The following is a 17,536-nucleotide window of genomic DNA, read 5'->3' on the forward strand; positions in this document are numbered from 1 at the left end:
CCTGTGTGTCTTTCCTCTCCCCATCCGTCTCTATCCCCCCTGTGTGTCTTTCCTCTCCCCATCCGTCTCTATTCCCCCTGTGTGTCTTTCCTCTCCCCATCCGTCTCTATCCCCCCTGTGTGTCTTTCCTCTCCCCATCCGTCTCTATCCCCCCTGTGTATCTTTCCTCTCCCCATCCGTCTCTATTCCCCCTGTGTGTCTTTCCTCTCCCCATCCGTCTCTATCCCCCCTGTGTGTCTTTCCTCTCCCCATCCGTCTCTATCCCCCCTGTGTGTCTTTCCTCTCCCCATCCGTCTCTATTCCCCCTGTGTATCTTTCCTCTCCCCATCCGTCTCTATCCCCCCTGTGTGTCTTTCCTCTCCCCATCCGTCTCTATCCCCCCTGTGTATCTTTCCTCTCCCCATCCGTCTCTATTCCCCCTGTGTATCTTTCCTCTCCCCATCCGTCTCTATTCCCCCTGTGTATCTTTCCTCTCATTGGTGTTAAATCATTTGGAACCAGTTGTTTAACCATAAACTACGGTCACAAAATTAACTTTCCCCAAATGTATACGATTTTCAGAAATCCCGTTTGGAAGATTTCTGGAATCCTGACGGAATAGGCCTGCCTTAGCAGGGAATCCTGATGGAATAGGCCTGTCTTAGCAGGGAATCCTGATGGAATAGGCCTGTCTTAGCAGGGAATCCTGATGGAATAGGCCTGTCTTAGCAGGGAATCCTGATGGAATAGGCCTGTCTTAGCAGGGAATCTTGATGGAATAGGCCTGTCTTAGCAGGGAATCCTGATGGAATAGGCCTGCCTTAGCAGGGAATCCTGATGGAATAGGCCTGTCTTAGCAGGAAATCCTGACGGAATAGGCCTGTCTTAGCAGGGAATCCTGATGGAATAGGCCTGTCTTAGCAGGAAATCCTGACGGAATAGGCCTGTCTTAGCAGGGAATCCTGATGGAATAGGCCTGCCTTAGCAGGGAATCCTGATGGAATAGGCCTGTCTTAGCAGGAAATCCTGACGGAATAGGCCTGTCTTAGCAGGGAATCCTGATGGAATAGGCCTGTCTTAGCAGGGAATCCTGATGGAATAGGCCTGTCTTAGCAGGGAATCCTGATGGAATAGGCCTGCCTTAGCAGGAAATCCTGACGGAATAGGCCTGCCTTAGCAGGGAATCCTGATGGAATAGGCCTGTCTTAGCAGGGAATCCTGATGGAATAGGCCTGTCTTAGCAGGGAATCCTGATGGAATAGGCCTGTCTTAGCAGGGAATCCTGAATTCTCCAATTGGGATTTTCTGTAAAACTTTGGGAAAGTTACATGAATTTTGCAACCGTAATCCATCGACAGAGTTTTTTATAATTGATTGGTTGGTTGATCGATCGATCGATTGGTTGATTGATCGATTGGTTTATTGATTGATTGGTTGGTTGATTGATCAGTTGGTTGGTTGATTGATCGAATGGTTGGTTGATCGATTGGTTGGTTGGTTGGTTGATTGATCGATTGGTTGGTTGGTTGATTGATCGATTGGTTGGTTGATTGATCGATTGGTTGGTTGATTGATTGGTTGGTTGGTTGATTGATTGGTTGTTTGGTTGGTTGATCGATTGGTTGGTTGGTTGATTGATCGATTGGATGGTTGATCGATTGATTGATTGATTGGTTGGTTGGTTGATTGATTGATTGGTTGGTTGATTGATTGGTTGGTTGATTGGTTGATTAATCAAAAGATTGATTGACTAGTTGTTGCTTACCCTCAATAGGGACTGCATCTCAAATGGTACCCTATATAGTGCACTACTTTAGACCAGAGCCCTATTGCCTACATAGTGCACTACTTTAGACCAGAGCCCTATTCCCTATATAGTGCACTACTTTAGACCAGAGCCCTATTCCCTATATAGTGCACTACTTTAGACTAGAGCCCTATTCCCTATATAGTGTACTACATTAGACCAGAGCCCTATTCCCTATATAGTGCACTACATTAGACCAGAGCGCTATTCCCTATATAGTGCACCACATTAGACCAGAGCCCTATTCCCTATATAGTGCACTACATTAGACCAGGGCCCTATTCCCTATATAGTGCACTACATTAGACCAGAGCACTATTCCCTATATAATGCACTACTTTAGACCACAGCCTTAGTCCCTATATAGTACACTACATTAGACCAGAGGACTATTCCCTATATAGTGCACTACATTAGTGCACTGTGCTTCTCCACCTGCATTGCTTGCTGTTTGGGGTTTTAGGCTGGGTTTCTGTACAGCACTTTGAGATATCAGCTGATGTACGAAGGGCTATATAAATAAATTTGATTTGATTTGATTTGATTTGATACATTAGACCAGAGCCCTATTCCCTATATAGTGCACTACATTAGACCAGAGGGCTATTCCCTATATAATGCACTACTTTAGACCACAGCCTTAGTCCCTATATAGTGCACTACTTTAGACTAGAGCCCTATTCCCTATATAGTACACTACATTAGACCAGAGCCCTATTCCCTATATAGTGCACTACTTTAGACTAGAGCCCTATTCCCTATATAGTGTACTACATTAGACCAGAGCCCTATTCCCTATATAGTGCACTACATTAGACCAGAGCGCTATTCCCTATATAGTGCACCACATTAGACCAGAGCCCTATTCCCTATATAGTGCACTACATTAGACCAGGGCCCTATTCCCTATATAGTGCACTACATTAGACCAGAGCACTATTCCCTATATAATGCACTACTTTAGACCACAGCCTTAGTCCCTATATAGTACACTACATTAGACCAGAGGACTATTCCCTATATAGTGCACTACATTAGTGCACTGTGCTTCTCCACCTGCATTGCTTGCTGTTTGGGGTTTTAGGCTGGGTTTCTGTACAGCACTTTGAGATATCAGCTGATGTACGAAGGGCTATATAAATAAATTTGATTTGATTTGATTTGATTTGATACATTAGACCAGAGCCCTATTCCCTATATAGTGCACTACATTAGACCAGAGGGCTATTCCCTATATAATGCACTACTTTAGACCACAGCCTTAGTCCCTATATAGTGCACTACTTTAGACTAGAGCCCTATTCCCTATATAGTACACTACATTAGACCAGAGCCCTATTCCCTATATAGTGCACTACTTTAGACCAGAGCCCTATTCCCTATATAGTGCACTACTTTAGACCAGAGCCCTATTCCCTATATAGTGCACTACATTAGACCAGGGCCCTATTCCCTATATAGTGCACTACATTAGACCAGAGCACTATTCCCTATATAATGCACTACTTTAGACCACAGCCTTAGTCCCTATATAGTACACTACATTAGACCAGAGGACTATTCCCTATATAGTGCACTACATTAGACCAGAGCCCTATTCCCTATATAGTGCACTACATTAGACCAGAGGGCTATTCCCTATATAATGCACTACTTTAGACCACAGCCTTAGTCCCTATATAGTGCACTACTTTAGACTAGAGCCCTATTCCCTATATAGTACACTACATTAGACCAGAGCCCTATTCCCTATATAGTGCACTACTTTAGACCAGAGCCCTATTCCCTATATAGTGCACTACTTTAGACCAGAGCCCTATTCCCTATATAGTGCACTACTTTAGACCAGAGCCCTATTCCCTATATAGTGCACTACATTAGACCAGAGCCCAATTCCCTATATAGTGCACTACTTTAGACCAGAGCACTACATAGTAAATAGGGTGCCATTTGGGACACTAAATGTCAGAGGAGATCTTATGTTGCCAAAAATGTTTTCAAAGAAATGTGCATGAATTTATATAGCCTTTGAGAGACTATTAGAAGAGTTTGGAAGGTGTGTGTGTGTGTCTCTGTGTGTGTGTGTGGGGGGGGGGGGGGGGGGGTCTGTGTGTTTGTAGGTGTGAGAGTGAATGAGTGTTTGTAGGTGTGTGTTTGTGTGTGTGACTACCACAGCCCTTGTACAAATTAACAGTTTCCCCAAACAAAGAGGTGGGAACATAACGCACCCCGTCTTTGCCCATCCCCTTCCCAGTGCTCCAACCAATCTCGTCTCTCCTAGAGATCTGGAACTTTCACAGACTCCGCCCCCAGCCCCCTCCCCTCTACAGACTGTCGGGCGACGGAACACGTTGTTGCCTTCCTTCTACGTTGTCACGGCAACAGAACAATGAGCTCGGAACTCTATAGAATGGAGGTGATTCTAACCCGGAACTCTCCGACTGTAAACAATACCTACATAATGAGGATGATCGTCTATTGTACATAGATCCACCTGTGCTCTGACTTGTCTTGTATTGCTACTGAAGTTAACCCCAGTTAAACTGTGTAACCAAACCTTTGCCGGTGTACCTTCCTGTTGTACGTGTCTTTCTTCTACTCTCATTGCTGTCGTCTCTTCCTACCAGCACCTCTTCTACTGATGGCTTCTTCACTGAGGAGACTTTTCACATGTGATGACTGTGATCTGTGGTGGTTTCATCTAGTTTAATGCCCTGACTGTAAGTCTCTCTGGATAAGAGTCTGCTAAATGACCAAAATGTACATGTTTAATGTTGTCTGTCTGTCTGTCTGTCTGTCTCTGTCTGTCTGTCTGTCTGTCTGTCTGTCTGTCTGTCTGTCTGTCTGTCTGTCTGTCTGTCTGTCTGTCTGTCTGTCTGTCTGTCTGTCTGTCTGTCTGTCTGTCTGTCTGTCTGTCTGTCTGTCAGTCAGACTGCTATAGAATGTGGTGTTACTCTGAAAGAACCAGACAGGACACACCAGTTAAAAAGTCAACATAGTATTTCATAGTTAGTGGTTATCCTAGTTACAGACTGTACAGTAGAGTCACACACACACACACAGTATAACACACACACACACACACAGTATAACACACACACACAGTATAACACACACACACACAGTATAACACACACACACACAGTATAACACACACACACACACAGTATAACACACACACACACACACAGTATTACACACACACACACACACACAGTATAACACACACACACAGTATAACACACACACACACAGTATAACACACACACACACACAGACACAGTATAACACACACACACACACACACAGTATAACACACACACACACAGTATAACACACACACACACAGTATAACACACACACACACACACAGTATAACACACGCACACAGTATAACACACGCACACAGTATAACACACGCAACACGTTACATTTAAGTGGATTTTTACACGATTGAAACTAAACGCTCACATTCATTTCAGTTACATTCACTGGTTTCATGTACAATCTTATTAACATCGCTATAGTTACATCTTATTAACATCGCTATAGTTACATCTTATTAAATATCATAATATCATAATGTCTGAATAATATAACTTGTAAAAATAAAATAAACCACAGGAGGCTGTTGGGGAGGACGGCTCATAATGTCTGAATAGTGTAGTATAATAGTAAAACCACAGGAGGCTGTTGGGGAGGACGGCTCATAATGTCTGAATAGTATAGTATAATAGTAAAACCACAGGAGGCTGTTGGGGAGGACGGCTCATAATGTCTGAATAGTATAGTATAATAGTAAAACCACAGGAGGCTGTTGGGGAGGACGGCTCATAATGTCTGAATAGTATAGTATAATAGTAAAACCACAGGAGGCTGTTGGGGAGGACGGCTCATAATGTCTGAATAGTATAGTATAATAGTAAAACCACAGGAGGCTGTTGGGGAGGACGGCTCATAATGTCTGAATAGTATAGTATAATAGTAAAACCACAGGAGGCTGTTGGGGAGGACGGCTCATAATGTCAGGAGTAGAAGGGTTGTAAAACCACAGGAGGCTGTTGGGGAGGACGGCTCATAATGTCTGAATAGTATAGTATAATAGTAAAACCACAGGAGGCTGTTGGGGAGGACAGCTCATAATGTCAGGAGTGGAAGGGTTGTAAAACCACAGGAGGCTGTTGGGGAGGACAGCTCATAATGTCAGGAGTGGAAGGGTTGTAAAACAGAAGGAAACCATGTGTTTGATATCAGTCACTTCACCACATTCCTCCCATCACTATGAGCCCTTCCTCCCCAATTAATAAGGTGCCCCCAGTCGCATGTGGTGTGGTACAAAATACTACATGTACCGTGGCTGTGTAATTGGTGACTAATTTGGATATATGTAGTAGAAAATACTAATAGTACCGTGTTAGTGGTGATATATAAATACTATATGTACAAATAAATTGGATATATGTAGTAGAAAATACTAATAGTACCGTGTTAGTGGTGATATATAAATACTATATGTACAAATAATTTGTTTAAATAATTGTAAGGATAATTAGCAGCTTTGGCTAGAAGAGCCACACTAATGTCAGGATTCAATCCCATGGTGCTTTGTTAACAACGCACCATTTAAACCTTTCCGATTGAACCGACATGCAGCGAGGAATGTGGTCTCCCCGACAGGTGCGGACTTTGCCTATGAATGACGTTAATGGCGTTGTTGACGAAGCGCAGGCAGATTGAATCGGGGACTAACAGTGATCTGGTTTAGTACAGGTGGACTTTAATTAAAGGGCCAAAGCAGGATTCAAAAGAACAACAAAGTGTTCTCCGTTATCATTCGCTAAGAAGTCAAAACACAGATGTGGAACCGACCAATCCCAGATCAGGATTATTTACATACATAGTTTGTGAGGCACTAATATGGATTTACATATTCCATTACCAGGCACTTTTTATTCACATCAACTTTCAGTCAGTCAGTCATTTTTACATATGGGGAGGCCCCAGGAATCAAACCCACAATCCTGGTGTTGTAAATGCCAGGTTCTACTACCTGAGTTACAGAGGACAGGCTCTACCAATTGAGTCCACAGAGGACAGTCTCTACTACCTGAGTTACAGAGGACAGGTTCTACCAACTGAGTTACAGAGCACAGGTTCTACCAACTGAGTTACAGAGGACAGGTTCTACCAACTGATCCACAGAGGACAGGCTCTACCAACTGAGTTACAGAGGACAGGCTCTACCAACTGAGCCACAGAGGACAGGTTCTACCAACTGAGCCACAGAGGACAGGTTCTACCAACTGAGTTACAGAGGACAGGCTCTACCAACTGAGCCACAGAGGACAGGTTCTACCAACTGAGCCACAGAGGACAGGTTCTACCAACTGAGCCACAGAGGACAGATTCTACCAACTGAGCCACAGAGGACAGGTTCTACCAACTGAGCCACAGAGGACAGGTTCTACCAACTGAGCCACAGAGGACAGGTTCTACCAACTGAGTTACAGAGGACAGGCTCTACCAACTGAGCCACAGAGGACAGGTTCTACCAACTGAGCCACAGAGGACAGGTTCTACCAACTGAGCCACAGAGGACAGGTTCTACCAACTGAGTTACAGAGGACAGGCTCTACCAACTGAGCCACAGAGGACAGGTTCTACCAACTGAGTTACAGAGGACAGGTTCTACCAACTGAGTTACAGAGGACAGGTTCTACCAACTGAGTTACAGAGGACAGGTTCTACCAACTGAGTTACAGAGGACAGGTTCTACCATAGAACTACATGTTTAGATATGCTAATATCTCCTCTCACTCAGTCTCTCTCTCACTTTTTCTTTCCCTCCCTCCAACTGTCTCCCCCTCTTTTTCTCTCCCTCTCTCCCACACCTCTCTCGGTCTCTTTCTCTCCCACTATCCCCCCCTTTCTCTCTCCCTCTCTCCCACACCTCTCTCGGTCTCTTTCTCTCCCACTATCCCCCCCTCTCTCTCTCCCACACCTCTCTCGGTCTCTTTCTCTCCCACTATCCCCCCCTTTCTCTCTCCCTCTCTCCCACACCTCTCTCAGTCTCTTTCTCTCCCACTATCCCCCCCTCTCTCTCCCTCTCTCCCACACCTCTCTCAGTCTCTTTCTCTCCCACTATCCCCCCCCCCCCCCCCTCTCTCTCTCTCTCTCGCTCTCTCTCTCTCCCACACCTCTCTCGGTCTCTTTCTCCCCCCCCCCCCCTCTCTCTCTCCCACACCTCTCTCGGTCTCTTTCTCTCCCACTATCCCCCCCTTTCTCTCCCTCTCTCCCACACCTCTCTCGGTCTCTTTCTCTCCCACTATCCCCCCCTTTCTCTCCCTCTCTCCCACACCTCTCTCGGTCTCTTTCTCTCCCCCCCCCTCTCTCTCCCACACCTCTCTCGGTCTCTTTCTCTCCCACTATCCCCCCCTTTCTCTCCCTCTCTCCCACACCTCTCTCGGTCTCTTTCTCTCCCACTATCCCCCCCTTTCTCTCCCTCTCTCCCACACCTCTCTCGGTCTCTTTCTCTCCCACTATCCCCTCCTTTCTCTCTCCCTCTGTTTTTCTCCCGTCTCCCTTTCTGTCTCTTAATCTCTCTATCTCCTTATCTCTCACAGAATACTGAGGTATGTGATTTCACAGGACTTGTTCTGAAACACTTCACTAACACAAAGAAACACACACAGACCTATCCCCTAACTGACGGTGTGGTGGCGGGGGTTGTCCAGGCTGTAGTCTAAACATGGAGGAGATGTGGAGACAGGGGGTTGTCCAGGCTAGGAGAGAGGGTAGAGCTGTAGTCTTTAAACATGGAGGAGATGTGGAGACAGGGGGTTGTCCAGGCTAGGAGAGAGGGTAAAGCTGTAGTCTTTAAACATGGAGGAGATGTGGAGACGGGGGGTTGTCCAGGCTAGGAGAGAGGGTAGAGCTGTAGTCTTTAAACATGGAGGAGACGTGGAGACAGGGGGTTGTCCAGGCTAGGAGAGAGGGTAGAGCTGTAGTCTTTAAACATGGAGGAGCTAGGAGACGGGGGGTTGTCCAGGCTAGGAGAGAGGGTAGAGCTGTAGTCTTTAAACATGGAGGAGACGTGGAGACAGGGGGTTGTCCAGGCTAGGAGAGAGGGTAGAGCTGTAGTCTTTAAACATGGAGGAGCTAGGAGACGGGGGGTTGTCCAGGCTAGGAGAGAGGGTAGAGTTGTAGTCTTTAAACATGGAGGAGACGTGGAGACAGGGGGTTGTCCAGGCTAGGAGAGAGGGTAGAGCTGTAGTCTTTAAACATGGAGGAGCTAGGAGACGGGGGGTTGTCCAGGCTAGGAGAGAGGGTAGAGTTGTAGTCTTTAAACATGGAGGAGACGTGGAGACAGGGGGTTGTCCAGGCTAGGAGAGAGGGTAGAGCTGTAGTCTTTAAACATGGAGGAGACGTGGAGACAGGGGGTTGTCCAGGCTAGGAGAGAGGGTAGAGCTGTAGTCTTTAAACATGGAGGAGCTAGGAGACGGGGGGTTGTCCAGGCTAGGAGAGAGGGTAGAGTTGTAGTCTTTAAACATGGAGGAGACGTGGAAGGCCTGGAGAACAGAGAGAAACACACTGGTTATACACACACAGATACATACACACACACACATACATACACACACACACCTACATATACACACACACATATCAACTCACCACCCAGTAGGCAGTCAAGGCTCCCTGTATGTAGCCAGTGATGACATCAGAGGGATGATGTCGATAGTCCGATATTCTAGTCAGGCCTGCGAAGAGATCACAGTTTAGAAACGTACCTGTTAAATATTTTGAATTATCACTCAACAATATGATAAAAATACATATTACAGTAGTACTGAGACAATGACCCATTGTCAAGCCCCGCCCTAGAATTTGGGCCAATCAAGTGGACAGCAACTGAACAAAGTGACAACAATTGACCAGACAAGACCAGGATTCTATCAGAACTACACCAGACAACCAGGATTCTATCAGAACTACACCAGACAACCAGGATTCTATCAGAACTACACCAGACAGCCAGGATTCTATCAGAACTACACCAGACAGCCAGGATTCTATCAGAACTACACCAGACAAGACCAGGATTCTATCAGAACTACACCAGACAACCAGGATTCTATCAGAACTACACCAGACAACCAGGATTCTATCAGAACTACACCAGACAGCCAGGATTCTATCAGAACTACACCAGACAACCAGGATTCTATCAGAACTACACCAGACAGCCAGGATTCTATCAGAACTACACCAGACAGCCAGGATTCTATCAGAACTACACCAGACAGCCAGGATTCTATCAGAACTACACCAGACAGCCAGGATTCTATCAGAACTACACCAGACAAGACCAGGATTCTATCAGAACTACACCAGACAACCAGGATTCTATCAGAACTACACCAGACAACCAGGATTCTATCAGAACTACACCAGACAGCCAGGATTCTATCAGAACTACACCAGACAGCCAGGATTCTATCAGAACTACACCAGACAGCCAGGATTCTATCAGAACTACACCAGATAGCCAGGATTCTATCAGAACTACACCAGACAGCCAGGATTCTATCAGAACTACACCAGACAGCCAGGATTCAATCAGAACTACACCAGACAGCCAGGATTCTATCAGAACTACACCAGACAACCAGGATTCTATCAGAACTACACCAGACAACCAGGATTCTATCAGAACTACACCAGACAGCCAGGATTCTATCAGAACTACACCAGACAGCCAGGATTCTATCAGAACTACACCAGACAGCCAGGATTCTATCAGAACTACACCAGACAAGACCAGGATTCTATCAGAACTACACCAGACAACCAGGATTCTATCAGAACTACACCAGACAACCAGGATTCTATCAGAACTACACCAGACAGCCAGGATTCTATCAGAACTACACCAGACAGCCAGGATTCTATCAGAACTACACCAGACAGCCAGGATTCTATCAGAACTACACCAGATAGCCAGGATTCTATCAGAACTACACCAGACAACCAGGATTCTATCAGAACTACACCAGACAGCCAGGATTCTATCAGAACTACACCAGACAGCCAGGATTCTATCAGAACTACACCAGACAGCCAGGATTATATCAGAACTACACCAGATAGCCAGGATTCTATCAGAACTACACCAGACAGCCAGGATTCTATCAGAACTACACCAGACAGCCAGGATTCAATCAGAACTACACCAGACAGCCAGGATTCTATCAGAACTACACCAGACAGCCAGGATTCTATCAGAACTACACCAGACAGCCAGGATTCTATCAGAACTACACCAGACAGCCAGGATTCTATCAGAACTACACCAGACAGCCAGGATTCAATCAGAACTACACCAGACAGCCAGGATTCTATCAGAACTACACCAGACAGCCAGGATTCTATCAGAACTACACCAGACAGCCAGGATTCTATCAGAACTACACCAGACAGCCAGGATTCTATCAGAACTACACCAGACAACCAGGATTCTATCAGAACTACACCAGACAGCCAGGATTCTATCAGAACTACACCAGACAGCCAGGATTCTATCAGAACTACACCAGACAGCCAGGATTCTATCAGAACTACACCAGACAGCCAGGATTCTATCAGAACTACACCAGACAGCCAGGATTCTATCAGAACTACACCAGACAGCCAGGATTCTATCAGAACTACACCAGACAGCCAGGATTCTATCAGAACTACACCAGACAGCCAGGATTCTATCAGAACTACACCAGACAGCCAGGATTCTATCAGAACTACACCAGACAGCCAGGCAAATGTATTAGGAAAATGTATTTCATTATTTGTTTTGTTTTTTTCATTACTCATAGTAGAGATTAAACAACACCTGAAAAGACAGTAGTCCAGATGAATGACCACATTGTGGACGGACCACTCAGGGAGAGTTCTGAGAGGCTATGAACATCCATAGTCCAGATGAATGACCACATTGTGGACGGACCACTCAGGGAGAGTTCTGAGAGGCTATGAACATCCATAGACCAGTATAACATACTGTGCCTTGCGAAAGTATTCGGCCCCCTTGAACTTTGCGACCTTTTGCCACATTTCAGGCTTCAAACATAAAGATATAAAACTGTATTTTTTTGTGAAGAATCAACAACAAGTGAAGTGGAACGACATTTGTTGGATATTTCAAACTTTTTTAACAAATCAAAAACTGAAATATTGGGCGTGCAAAATTATTCAGCCCCCTTAAGTTAATACTTTGTAGCTTTGTAGCTGTAAGTCGCTTGGGGTATGTCTCTATCAGTTTTGCACATCGAGAGACTGAAATTTTTTCCCATTCCTCCTTCCAAAACAGCTCGAGCTCAGTGAGGTTGGATGGAGAGCATTTGTGAACAGCAGTTTTCAGTTCTTTCCACAGAGTCTCGATTGGATTCAGGTCTGGACTTTGACTTGGCCATTCTAACACCTGGATATGTTTATTTTTGAACCATTCCATTGTAGATTTTGCTTTATGTTTTGGATCATTGTCTTGTTGGAAGACAAATCTCCGTCCCAGTCTCAGGTCTTTTGCAGACTCCATCAGGTTTTCTTCCAGAATGGTCCTGTATTTGGCTCCATCCATCTTCCCATCAATTTTAACCATCTTCCCTGTCCCTGCTGAAGAAAAGCAGGCCCAAACCATGATGCTGCCACCACCATGTTTGACAGTGGGGATGGTGTGTTCTGGGTGATGAGCTGTGTTGCTTTTACGCCAAACATAACGTTTTGCATTGTTGCCAAAATGTTCAATTTTGGTTTCATCTGACCAGAGCACCTTCTTCCACATGTTTGGTGTGTCTCCCAGGTGGCTTGTGGCAAACTTTAAACAACACTTTTTATGGATATCTTTAAGAAATGGCTTTCTTCTTGCCACTCTTCCATAAAGGCCAGATTTGTGCAATATACGACTGATTGTTGTCCTATGGACAGAGTCTCCCACCTCAGCTGTAGATCTCTGCAGTTCATCCAGAGTGATCATGGGCCTCTTGGCTGCATCTCTGATCAGTCTTCTCCTTGTATGAGCTGAAAGTTTAGAGGGACGGCCAGGTCTTGGTAGATTTGCAGTGGTCTGATACTCCTTCCATTTCAATATTATCGCTTGCACAGTGCTCCTTGGGATGTTTAAAGCTTGGGAAATCTTTTTGTATCCAAATCCGGCTTTAAACTTCTTCACAACAGTATCTCGGACCTGCCTGGTGTGTTCCTTGTTCTTCATGATGCTCTCTGCGCTTTTAACGGACCTCTGAGACTATCATAGTGCAGGTGCATTTATACGGAGACTTGATTACACACAGGTGGATTGTATTTATCATCATTAGTCATTTAGGTCAACATTGGATCATTCAGAGATCCTCACTGAACTTCTGGAGAGAGTTTGCTGCACTGAAAGTAAAGGGGCTGAATAATTTTGCACGCCCAATTTTTCAGCTTTTGATTTGTTATAAAAGTTAATGTCGTTCCACTTCATGATTGTGTCCCACTTGTTGTTGATTCTTCACAAAAAAATACAGTTTTATATCTTTATGTTTGAAAGTTCAAGTTCAAAGTTCAAGGGGGCCGAATACTTTCGCAAGGCACTGTATCAGCAATGTCAGTCAGACTATATAATGGGCTGGATTCCCAGACACAGATTACGCCTCGTCCTGGATTAAAAAACATGTTCAATGACGATTCTCCATTGAAAAATGCTTCTTAGCCCAGAATGTAGGTTTAGGTTGAGATTCAGTCAAATCTGAGGTGTCCATAAACCAACTGCCTTTGACAGGACATTTAAGCTGGAACTGACGTGTGCAGCATTTAACGTGAACACGATCTCCACGAACGTCAGGAAGGTGTGCCTGTAAAAGGCACGTTGTTGACAGTGCAGTGTGCTTGTTGTCAACAACGCCTCTGGGATTGAATCCCGGCCGTAATCAGTGTCTGGGAAAGAGGCTCTACGTCATTATCAGTTGGGGAGTCGTCCCACGACAAGGAAATCTTTAGTAGATGGGTGTAGATTCCCCCTGTCACTGATCATTATCAATAGACCTGTAAGTACCTGTATACACAGCTAGCAGAACCAGGAAGAACTGTACAAGGGGTCTGAGTAACCTGGCTCCTCGCCAACACCACCTGGCTTGGAGGTAGAACTGAAGAGAGAGAGGGAGGCAGGGAGAGAGGGCAGGGAGGGAGGGAGGCAGGGCAGGGCAGGGAGGGAGGGAGGCAGGGCAGGGAGGGAGGAAAGCAGGGCAGGGAGGGAGGGAGGGAGGCAGAGAGAGGGAGGGAGGGAGGGCAGGGAGGGAGGAAAGCAGGGCAGGGAGGGAGGGAGGGAGGGAGGGAGGGAGGGAGGGAGGGAGGGAGGGAGGGAGGGAGGGAGGGAGGGAGGGAGGGAGGGAGGGAGGGGGAGGGAGGGAGGGAGGGAGGGAGGGAGGGAGGGAGGGAGGGAGGGAGGAGGGAGGGAAAAATGTTGATTACTACACATGTACTATTTGTACATAGTGTTATACTAAATTATACTGAATTATACTGAATTATACTGAATTATACTGAATTATACTATATTATACCGCATTATGCTGTATTATACTGAATTATACTGTATTTATCCTCAAAGATGCAGCACAGTTCTGACTCTACTCTCTCTCTACGGCCCTGCCCTCACACAATAGAGGAGTGTAGTATAGACAGACAGAGAGGTCAGACCTCTCCCCTGCCCGAGGGGAACAAAGACATCTCTGTCTGCCCTACTTCTTCTCTCTTTCAATCCCTCTTTTTCTCCTGCTCTCTTTTCTTTCTCTCCCTTTCAGCTCCCTTCTTTTCAATCACTCTCTGCTTTCAGACCCTCTGGGAGGATGGTTCACAGTGTGTGTGTGTGTGTGTGTGTGTGTGTGTGTGTGTGTGTGTGTGTGTGTGTGTGTGTGTGTGTGTGTGTGTGTGTGTGTGTGTGTGTGTGTGTGTGTGTGGGAGATACTTACTGCTAGATACAGCATGGTGTACATTGCAAACGAAGCATGACCAGAGAAGAAGGATTTCCTGAAAATAAAATACAAAACAAATGCTGACTAAACACAAACACACACACACCTGCCCCCCCCCACCCCCAACAAACAGACAAACACACACCTGCCCCCCCCCACCCCCAACAAACAGACAAACACACACCTGCCCACCCCACCCCCAACAAACAGACAAACACACACCTGCCCACCCCACCCCCAACAAACAGACAAACACACACCTGCCCCCCCCACCCCCAACAAACAGACAAACACACACCTGCCCACCCCACCCCCAACAAACAGACAAACACACACCTGCCCCCCCCACCCCCAACAAACAGACAAACACACACCTGCCCACCCCACCCCCAACAAACAGACAAACACACACCTGCCCCCCCCACCCCCAACAAACAGACAAACACACACCTGCCCCCCCCACCCCCAACAAACAGACAAACACACACCTGCCCACCCCACCCCCAACAAACAGACAAACACACACCTGCCCCCCCCCCCCACCCCCAACAAACAGACAAACACACACCTGCCCCCCCCACCCCAAACAAACAGACAAACACACACCTGCCCCCCCCCACCCCCAACAAACACACACACCTCCCCCCCACCCCCAACAAACAGACAAACACACACACACACCTCCCCCCCACCCCCAACAAACAGACAAACACACACACACCTGCCCCCCCACCCCCAACAAACAGACAAACACACACACACCTGCCCCCCCACCCCCAACAAACAGACAAACACACACACACCTGCCCCCCCACCCCCAACAAACAGACAAACACACACACCTGCCCCCCCACCCCCAACAAACAGACAAACACACACACACCTTCCCCCCCACCCCCAACAAACAGACAAACACACACACACCTGCTCCCCCACCCCCAACAAACAGACAAACACACACACACCTGCCCCCCCACCCCAACAAACAGACAAACACACACACACCTGCCCCCCCACCCCCAACAAACAGACAAACACACACACACACCTGGCCTCCTCCTCCAATCGGTGGTCTGTCTGTCGGCAGGTTACCGTGGAGACGTAGGTTCCGGGGGTGCAGTTGAGCGAGGCATACGAGACGCCGCACACAGACAGGAAGTGAGGTCGCAGCCGCCCCACGCTCAGCTTGGCCATGTTAGTCAGGGATTGGCCGACGCAGCACCCGAACAGGAAGGAACCTAACTCCTTACAGAAATAAAATACAGAAATAAATATATATCCAAACAGGAAGGAACCTAACTAAATAAATATATATCCAAACAGGAAGGAACCTAACTAAATAAATATATATCCAAACAGGAAGGAACCTAACTAAATAAATATATATCCAAACAGGAAGGAACCCAGCTTCTTATATAAATAAATATATAGCCAAACAGGAAGGAACCCAGCTTCTTATTTGTGCAACAAATAACAATCAAATTGTGTGTAAGACTTGTTGATAATGTTTATGACAGTTTATCTTCTGTTATTAAAACTTGATGAATGCAGAAGGGAGATTTCCATACCTTATACAGGCATGAGACGTAGAGGTTCCTGACGAAGGCTTTGGAGCTGACCCCTCGGTAATGCACCCGGTAACACTCCCCTAAAGCTATCTGGAGGGAGGGAGGGAGGGAGGGAGGGAGGGAAGGAAGGAAGGGAGGGAGGGAGGGAGGGAGGGGAGGGAGGGAGGGAGGGAGGGAGGGAGGGGAGGGAGGGAGGGGAGGGAGGGAGGGGAGGGAGGGAGGGAGGGAGGGAGGGGAGGGAGGGAGGGAGGGGAGGGAGGGAGGGAGGGAGGGAGACAAACACAAGAGGAGAACTGAACTGACAATCGCGAGATTGTATTATTATTAGTAGTATTCATATTATTATTAGTAGTATTCATAGTATTATTAGTAGTAGTATTATTATTATCAGTAGTATTATTCATATTAGTATTATTTGTTGTAATATTAGTATTAGTAGTATTGTTAGTGGTAGTATTATTAGGGGTAGTATTATTAGTCGTACTATTCGTAGTAGTATTATTAGTAGTAGTATTATTAGTGGTATTACTAGTAGTAGTATTCGTAGTAGTATTATTATTAGTATTGCTATTCGTAGTAATATTATTCGTAGTAATATTATTACTAGTATTACTATTGGTGGTATTACTATTAGCAGTAGTATTATTATTAGCAGGATTATTATTGGTGGTCGTATTATTAGTAGTATTACTATTAGTAGTGGTAGTATTAGTGGTATTATTATTAGTGGTAGTGGTAGTTAGTGGTAGTATTAGTAGTAGTATTAGTATTATTAATAGTGGTATTACTATAATTAGTAGTATTATTAGTAGTGGTATTATTTGTGGTAGTATTATTAGCGGTGGTATTATTATTGGTAGTAATATTATTATTAGTAGTATTAGTAGTAGTAGTATTAGTAGTAGTAGTATTATTAGTATTATTATTAGTAGTAGTAGTAGTATTAGTGGTAAATTGTGTGTACTGTGAGATTACAATCATGTGATGATGGTGATGATGATGAAGAGTGTGTGATACTCACAGTGAGTCCGGTGATGATGATCCCACCAGTAATGAGCAGCTGATCTGGTATAGCCTCTCTGTGTAGGTATGGATACATGATGCTGGGGTCCCCACAGAAAAACCCTCTGCTATATGGATTCACTGCCTTCAGCTCACACACCAAGAACGGGATG

The 17,536-nt window shown here is 45.8% G+C and overlaps 1 protein-coding gene across 1 annotated transcript in view; it reads right to left on the reverse strand.

The window, feature by feature from the left end:
* Window positions 1-8,304: 8,304 nt before the first annotated feature.
* LOC116359029 (phospholipid phosphatase 3) overlaps window positions 8,305-17,536 on the reverse strand; it is a 15,157-nt gene continuing 5,925 nt past the window's right edge. The window contains exons 3-9 of the mRNA XM_031811673.1: window positions 17,383-17,536; window positions 16,362-16,451; window positions 15,842-16,038; window positions 14,791-14,848; window positions 13,875-13,965; window positions 9,461-9,546; window positions 8,305-9,354 (exon numbers count right to left, since the gene is read on the reverse strand). The exon at window positions 17,383-17,536 is cut by the window's right edge and continues 1 nt beyond it. Coding sequence (XP_031667533.1) covers window positions 9,196-9,354; window positions 9,461-9,546; window positions 13,875-13,965; window positions 14,791-14,848; window positions 15,842-16,038; window positions 16,362-16,451; window positions 17,383-17,536 — 835 coding nt within the window. The 3' untranslated portion in view covers window positions 8,305-9,195. The remainder of the gene's footprint in view (window positions 9,355-9,460; window positions 9,547-13,874; window positions 13,966-14,790; window positions 14,849-15,841; window positions 16,039-16,361; window positions 16,452-17,382) is intronic.

Source organism: Oncorhynchus kisutch, unplaced genomic scaffold (assembly GCF_002021735.2).
Source record: "Oncorhynchus kisutch isolate 150728-3 unplaced genomic scaffold, Okis_V2 Okis01b-Okis20b_hom, whole genome shotgun sequence".
NCBI lineage: Eukaryota > Metazoa > Chordata > Actinopteri > Salmoniformes > Salmonidae > Oncorhynchus > Oncorhynchus kisutch.